This window comes from Doryrhamphus excisus, chromosome 4 (genome assembly GCF_030265055.1).
Source record: "Doryrhamphus excisus isolate RoL2022-K1 chromosome 4, RoL_Dexc_1.0, whole genome shotgun sequence".
NCBI lineage: Eukaryota > Metazoa > Chordata > Actinopteri > Syngnathiformes > Syngnathidae > Doryrhamphus > Doryrhamphus excisus.
In genome coordinates this window covers 11,377,481-11,386,121 of record NC_080469.1, presented here as the reverse complement: position 1 = coordinate 11,386,121, position 8,641 = coordinate 11,377,481, and the positions used below count along the sequence as shown (strand labels likewise).

At 37.6% G+C, this 8,641-nt stretch overlaps 1 protein-coding gene across 1 annotated transcript; it reads right to left on the bottom strand.

Annotated features, from left to right (window-relative positions):
* Nucleotides 1-377: 377 nt before the first annotated feature.
* LOC131127693 (cytochrome c oxidase subunit 7C, mitochondrial) lies at nucleotides 378-1,637 on the bottom strand. Its single transcript, XM_058069831.1, has 3 exons — nucleotides 1,478-1,637; nucleotides 613-732; nucleotides 378-476 (listed from the first exon to the last, which is right to left on the bottom strand). The coding sequence occupies exons 1-2, from the start codon at nucleotides 1,550-1,552 to the stop codon at nucleotides 616-618; spliced, it is 192 nt and encodes a 63-aa protein (XP_057925814.1). The 5' UTR covers nucleotides 1,553-1,637; the 3' UTR covers nucleotides 378-476; nucleotides 613-615.
* Nucleotides 1,638-8,641: the final 7,004 nt, after the last annotated feature.

Genomic DNA, 8,641 nt, shown 5'->3' with positions numbered 1-8,641 from the left:
ACACATACACAGTACACATACAGTGGAATGGTAATAAATATAGCAACTTCTGATCACAACACGTCAATTGCAGACTTAAAATAATGGTAGCGGGAATGTAAAACTCACAGAAATAGCCACAGCCACGGGATGTGGCGCATGAAATGCACTACTAATAACGCCAGAGTTTGCGTGAGACTATGAGAAGTGTATCCGACATTAGATGAGCTTGTTGAGTTTCGTGGAGACAGGGATCTGACCACTTCCGAGCTTGGTGACATCATAATACAAATCAGATGAGAGAAACCCAAAATGATTCATTTTCATAATGTGTACAAAGTGGAAACTTATTATAATATTAAACCAGTGTTGTGCATATAAAAATAAAAGAATATGCATTGTCATATTTGAGGTACTTTTATTTACAAAGCCAGTTATGAGATCCTCATTGTTCTGCACATGTAGAAGTCTGACATAAGTATGCTCCTGCCAATAACCTGCAAAAAAAGAGAACGACCATGGGATGACCTGCACATTAAAATCACCAAAACTACAGATGATGTTCACTACTTAACTAGACTTGACTCATGACAAATACATAATATACTAAATCAATAAGGAAATTCAAATCACCTTTTACTTCTTCAGGAGCTGATGTCTGACAACAATGAAAGGGAATGCAAAGCCACTGCCGAAGAACACCACCATCATGCCCAGCAGACGCCACTTGTTGTCCACGGAAAATGGAAGGTTCTTAAAAGCACAATGGTTTACCAAGTCAGCCAAGTAATGTCAAGACATGTGACACAAATGCAAGTCATTTTACACACATTTCATGTATATTTCAAATTGTTATAATTTATAATAAAGTACAGAGCGTAAAGTGTCTCAAGCGATGCTGCTAAGTGCAAAATGTGATAACACATAAAAAGCTTAAATGACCATGGCTTCTCAATCATGCTGTGAGTGCTAAACTAACCTAACCTAGTGCTAACCACAGCTAACCTAAGGAACTGTATGTCTTGTATATGTCCTCTAAAGCACACGCCAGGGAGCACAGACATCCGAACTGGCCAATTCTCCTTGCTTACTGTACCAGTCGGTAACAACTTAATGTACAAAACAACATCCTTACGCACGCCCCTACTTAGTTAACATGGCGTTCATTTTGTGGTTGTATTACGAATGCCTGTTTTATTTAGTACTAGCGTTAACTAGTTAGCTTAGCAAGAAAGCTTATACTAACAAGACGCAGCCTGTCAAAATTCACTTCTTTTTTTTCATTCTTCCATATATTTTCGAATATTATTCTGTTAACGTAAAGACAAAATAGCAGCTCCTCGCACCGTTTTACTTGGCTTAAGAAACATTACAACCATAACGTGCACGCCATGACCTCCATAGTACCTTAGCAGACAGGCTCCGTACATAACACCAGGCCGCAATTTCTATTTACCTCTTTTAACAATATAATTTGGCTTTGCATCGATTGTCTTACATTTCCTGGTCCTTCAGCATAATGTGAAGAACGAACAGCAGACGTCGCGAATCGCCTTACAGCTTGTCCCAGCATGATTCCGCCTTGGCTTCAATGCTACGTTGCTACCTGCGACCTTCCTGTTTCTGTGAGAGCGTATGTTTGGTCTGACGCAAGTAATGCTGGGAAAAGCTGGTGGTCATGGGAAATGTAGTTCATTTTTGGCTGCTCACATTAGCGTCTCCTGTACAACATTAAATAAATAAATAAACGTGTGTGCAAGGTTACGTGTGTTCTGCACTTGTGTTAAAAAAGGTCAGTCATATATTTGTGAGGTAAATTGCAGTATATACTGTATGTGAGCATGTGTTACTCTATACATAGATATAGCTGCTTGCAAATGATGCACTGCATTCCTTTAACACATTTAAAATTAGCACATTTGCATTTATGTTTATACTCTGAGTGCACAATCATGATACACAAGTGGTAATGCATGAACCTGGGCCGCACGGTGAAGGAGTGGTTAGCATGCAAGCCACACAGTCACACAGTTTTCTCCGGATACTCCGGTTTCCTCCCACATTCCAGAAACATGCATGTTAGGTTAATTCATTGGTGACTTTAGATTGTCCATAGTTGTGAATGGTTGTCTATATGTGGCCATTTTGATTACAGCTGGGATAGGCTCCAGCACACAGGTGACCCTAGTGAGCATGTAAGTGTCATAGAAAATTGATGTATGAATCTGTTTGTTTAGTTTATTGTGTTTTATTTATATTTTTCTTTTTTACTTTCATTTGTTTCTTTAAATGTGGCAGATTAACGGCAATAGGTTTTCATTGTTCTCCCACATCTATAGTGATAAATCCCTTTCTTTTGGAATTTTAAATATTGATAGTATATTTCTTTATGATTTTGTTCATTCATTTTTTGTTCACTTACAAGGATTAGCAAAAAAAGACAATAAACATTAGGAATTAAATGAACAAATGAACACATTTCAATGGTGTGAAATCTAGGCATACAATGTGTTTCCTTTAACTGTTGTTTCTGGTAACAACCTTCATGTTATTAAAACTATGAATATTTTACACATGGGATGGTGTGAAGAAAATGGACAACTTTTTTCAATGTGTGAAAACATAACATTGCACTTCTAAAACCACCAGTTTTGAGGATGAATTTCTTCCAGTTTTGGTATTGACATGCCAGATCATATTTATTCATATTCATATTATTTCATTGTAGCGTTGTAATTGTAAGATCAGCTTATCAGCAAAACAGGCTAATCAGTGCTTATTTCTGTCAATTGAGAGATGTTTATTAAGCCATGCTTCTTTGTCTCTCCTCCCTGTATAGAGCCAGCCTGTCTTTCATTACCTCATTCATTTAGTTCATATCCAGGCTCATGTAAAGCATATTAAATAGAACAGGTGTGCTGTCAGAATAAAGCACACTGGCCAAAAGTTAATACACTGATATACATCAGTCATTTCATTTAACCCCCCACCCCTCTTCCATTTAAATATTGCACAGCACAAAGCCATGTCCTTTCTTCTTGTTACGAGCATTGGAGTAAAACACAGCACATCAACTCATTCAAAAGGTATCCATTATAGAAAAAAAACACCCCAAGCAAGTGTAAAAAAGTATTTTAATAGAACTGCAGCAGACACCCATCAAATTTTTATAATGACATGCTTAAAATGCACCTCATATCATGTAAACAGTCAAGGATCGCTGACAGCAGAAAAAAGTCATTTACAATAAATAAATAAACATAGGTTCTTTGATTGTTTTGTGTCATTGCATCGTAAATACTTTTCCTGTTTACACTCGCCGCTTCTTGTCCACATGCCTGCAGTATACCAGAATCCCTCCTATAGGCCTGGCTCCAGGATGAAGAACAGTTGCATTACAATACAGATGCATTGTATAAACTACGGCAGGAACAACATCAAATGAAAAGCACTAAATGAATACAGAGCTACCAACCTGCTTGGTGGACTTTGTTTTTCAGAGAGGTTGTGTACCACAGTCATGCACATTAGCACTCAAAGTCATCAAATCTTACTTTTATGCATTCCCACATAGTACCAGCATTTGGAAAAGAAAAAGGAGGAAAATACATCCAAATACATCCATACATCCCTCTGTGCATCGGAGGACGGTAGATGGTGTGTTCAATGAAGTAGGACAAATCGCAGCTCACATTAAACATTCAAAAACTGATTGCTAATTACGAGTTATAGTATTGTAATAAAATAATACTTACTGTAATATAATTATTAATGTTTATGTATTTTAAAGCATTTTAAAAGAGAAATTAAGTTACATTGAATTTGCAATTTTGATTAACTATTTTATGAAAATGATAGGTGCATTGAGGCAAATCTTTAATAATAATCGTTTCTGAATGCTCTTAAATAAGCTTTTTTACAATTTAAAACCAGTATCATAAATAAACAAACCTTACTTTGAACTGACTCTGTAATCAATCCAGTCAGTGTGAGAGGTTTCACTCGCTCACATTTTGTATTTGCTGAACATTTGTGGGCGAGTTCAAGAGCTATTATGCTAATAATAAAGAAAAATAGTAATCCAAAAATATGCTTGCTAACTGTATTGTTTTAAATAATGGCCTATAGTTCTGAAATTGATATCCCTTGAAATAAAATTTAATGTAATTATCGTTGTAGTTGCACATCTACTCTTTTACCACAAAAGAGATTTCCCTGACTAATTATAGATAAAAATGTATTTCTATGTGTGATTAATCCAGAGTTAACTATGGACAAAATGTGATTAATCATGATCAAATATTTTAATCGATTGGCAGCCCTATTTACAATACATTAATTCGGTCTAGTTGAATGTGTTTTTTATGCTTTGTGGAGACTGAAAACACATTTGTGTGTTCAGAGCACAAAGTTGAACTTGTTGATCGTGGATGTTGGACTGTGCCAAAGCTGCCCTTTAGCATCTGTTGTCTTAATTATACTTGTAGTTATAAACAGCATAGTCATGGTGTCTGATGGTGGCCTAAGGATCTCATCTCTGTTATGTGCTGACAATGCGGTCCTGATGGCTTCATCTAGCTGAGTCTCAGTGTGCTTCAGATAGACTTTACAGTACTTGGCTATGATTTATTATAAGCCAGTGCTTACATTGACATTTAGAACACTATTTAATTTGTCAATGGCCACATGGGTGGAGGGAAGTAGTGAACAAACATACAATGCAAATAATTTCACATGGCTGTCATATGAAATAATAATAACCTGTATTCTCATTTAAGACTACCAATTAGCATGACGATAATATTACTCTAATGCAGTCATATCTGTAAACAAACCTAATGAGGCTTCCATAGTGCATAATGATATAGTGGGATCTGTGCATAATTACAGTACAATATAAAATTACCAGTTTGATACACAGTCATTAGAAAGCAAAATAATGTGACTGTATGTCATAAATATCCCAGACTTTACTGTAATTTAATTTTCAGTCAATGGCCGGTTCTACATAACGGGTTGAGCTGCCAAAATGGTAATCAATGAGGACAGCAGTGAGGGCAGTTCATTTTGCATGCCACTTTAAGGCGTCCTGTGTAATTGCTGGTGATGGGGGCTGACTTAAAGAATTACATTTACTTAAGGTATGTGGAGAGAAAAGACAATTATCAGGATTGATTTGTGTTCATGTGATGATGCGTTAGTGAAGCCAAAAAGAGAGTAATCTTCATGAGGAAGTGACAAAGGGGAGGTGATATGCCCACTGTGCTGTGATATCCTCACACATCATCAACATCATCATCACCCTTTTGAGGTGGCGTCACAAAAAACCCCACTGAGCTGAAGTCATGTTTAATTCTATTGAAAGTATTGCTTATTTTGATCTGAGCGACTGCTCATACCCCTAAATTACATTTCTGGATCTCCAGTTATTATCACACATTTCGTCTTTGCCATAACCCTGATCGCAAAAGCCAAAGAAAATGCAAAACACAGTCAGATGCACGGTGTATTATTACACTCACAGGTGTTAAATGATCTATATACTGTGTATATTTAACAAAGACTGTCAATTGATTAAAATTTGTAGTCAAATTAATCGCAGTGTTCAAATTAATTAATCATGATTAATCACCATTTGCCATTCACTATGTGTGAAATATGCCCATTTCTGCTGTATTTTATGAACAGAAAAAAATATTCCTGGGCACAGTATACAAATATATTTGTATGTATTAACACCTCCAAATGCTTACAATACAATTTGCCCAACACTAGTTTATTTAATAGTAGTAAGAGTAGTAATAGTACATACAGAATACACTGCATTGTCATGGTCGGTCTCGAGAGCTTTAAGGTTCGACCCCAGGATGCAGAGAGCAGGACCGATTGCAGGTAAATTATATTTATTTGTTGCAGAAATTGCAGCAGCAGGAAAAAGCAACTCAGGGAGCAGACATACAAACTATAATGATCCCACACGAGGAGACTCACACATCTGAACTAAATACCAACACAAATTAGGGACAGGTGTGGATGATTGGGGCAACGAAGGAAGACAGGGCAAAGTAGGAAGTTCCATACAAAATAAGGGTGTCAAAAACGGAAACTAAAGCCCAGAGAGGGAACACAAACAAACTGGGAAACGAGGGAACCCACACAGGGCGTGACATGTATATTGTATATACAGTATATATTAGAATCATTCTACCTCAATGTGGCTCGTGAGTCAAAATGTTTGCTCACAACTGGTCAAGAGCCTAAAGCTAAATCACCATGGCAGTTCATTTTATAGCAGACAGCACTGTGATTTGACATTAATCTTTATTGTGGATTAGCAGGGGAATTGCAGCTGGTCCAGCAATCTCAGGATGACCAGCCCTATGCCCTCTGATATTTAGGGTTAGAATTCTTAAAATAGCATCACTACTTGTCTCGGTTTGAGTTCATGCCCCGTGCAGTCCTTTCTGTAGCACAATGTTATTTCAATAGAGCTTGGTGACCCCGACGGTCCTCACCATTACTCTTCTTCTGAAAAGACATGGACACTACTGGAGTCTACATTGCACCTACCAAGCTTGAAAGGATATTTGATAAAATATCGTAATTAATAATGTCTTTTTTTTATTTTTTAGATCAGCTTACACGTTCTTTAAGATGTTGGAATCTGCTGATGCTGCTTGATGGGGTTCACGTTAGGGCTGTGCCACAACAAACCCATCCAAACCTTCCTTTGTGAACATTTCTTTATTCCTCCCCATGACATAAAAAACTAAGAGAACTGGCCAGAAAATGACCTCCTTGGTACAAACAACAAGGCTTACCAAAGCAAGGCGTTTTGCTACATTCTGTCATTCTGAAACATGCTGAGTCCACTGTGAACCTTTTATGCTTGATGCAGTACAAGTGATCCAAAAGAAGACTCTGTTATGGTGAAACTTCAAGCTGAGCAAATAAAAACAACTTTCCCCACAAGGGTCAGTCATTTTTAGTCTCTTTTTTTTGTCCCACTTTTTCTATCCAGCTACTTCACAGTCTCTTTACTGCCAGCATTACTTTTAAGCCCCATTCTGCCGAACCCTCGAGGCATGACAAACTTCAAAAAGGTGTGATGGAAAAATTAATAAATTTATGTTCAGTTTTACAAAACATTTATGCCTCTAGCATGGATTGTCCCTTTCTCAGGTGGTGATTTCAAAGCGAGACGCAAACTTTGGAGCTTTGTGCCATAGTTGGAAGTTATTTAAATGTTTCTCTTTAAAAGGAGCCAAAGGAGCAGAACACCTTGACTCTGTGTGCTTCTTGTCCAATTCTGTGTGCATTGAAACTTTTGTCAAGGTTATTTTGTGGATGCAAGTGTACTTCATCCACAATCTAATGAGGTTGAATACAAGAGATCCATCAAAAAGTCAATTGACATAATATACTGTATTTATTTAACAGAAAGACCTGATCTAAGATCCCAAATAATGAGTGATAAATTGTGTGCATAAACCAAAAAAATTTGTGGGTGTGTAGCGGGCAATATAATGCAGTTTTTATTCAAATGAGGATTTTTTGTGCGCCACGGGTGTCACTATGGAGAACAGAGTGGTTGTAATGATAACTGAACTCCAGCAGAGACATTGCATCATCATAATAATGACATATTAGTGTTTTTGTCATTGAATATACCGGTACATGTTTAAGACAACAACATGTGGTGGTAGTTTACACCAAAACCTTTTTGCTGAAATTTCGGATTGATCACAATATGATATTCATGTGAACATGTGTAAAATGTACTAATATAATGTTATGTACTTGCACATTACTTAGACAGCTGCATATCCAGTTCAAATCCACATTATTGCGCTAAGGAATTATTATTATTATTATTACACAATACACTGCAATGGTGCACTGGCATGATCTAGACCAGGGGTGGGCAAACTACGGCCCGGGGGCCACATGCGGCCCACCAAGCGTTTGAATCCGGCCCGCCAGTTGCTTTAAGTATTTCAACTTTTAACATACCAGCTGGCAACATAACTTTCAAGTTGGATGTCTCATAAAAAACAAAAAAAACCTGTAAAATTCAATTTTGTAGTTTGATGTGGTCTGATGTTTAAAGTGCTCCTGAAAAAAGGGAAATGAGAACATATAGCCCATAGTATTTACTTAAAATTAGACAAATCAAGGCGTTCAAGGCGGACTGTTAGAATTATAAGTGTAAAATTCATTCATTCATTCATTCATTTTCTACCGCTTATCCTCATGAGGGTCGCGGGGGTCTTCGGGCGAGAGGCAGAGTACACCCTGGACTGGTCGCCAGCCAATCACAGGTCACATATAGACAAACAACCATTCACACTCACATTCATACCTATGGACAATTTGGAGTCACCAATTAACCTAGCATGTTTTTGGAATGTGGGAGGAAACCGGAGTACCCGGAGAAAACCCACGCATGCACGGGTAGAACATGCAAACTCCACACAGAGATGGCCGAGGGTGGAATTGAACCCTGGTCTCCTAGCTGTGAGGCTAGGAGACCAGGCTAACCACTAGACCGCCGTGCCGCCAAGTGTAAAATTGTGTGTGTTAAATATATGTTCTGGCCCCCCACACAATTTCATTAACTCAGTGCGGGTTAAAAGTTTGCCCACCTCTGATCTAGACACAA

Excerpts from the sequence above, each read along its gene's own strand:
- LOC131127693 (XM_058069831.1), bottom strand. The coding sequence starts at position 1,552 with ATGCTGGGACAAGCTGTAAGGCGATTCGCGACGTCTGCTGTTCGTTCT. Across the intron at positions 733-1,477 it reads ATGCTGAAGGACCAGGAAAT|AACCTTCCATTTTCCGTGGA; the intron begins GTAAGACAATCG and ends TGTGCTTTTAAG.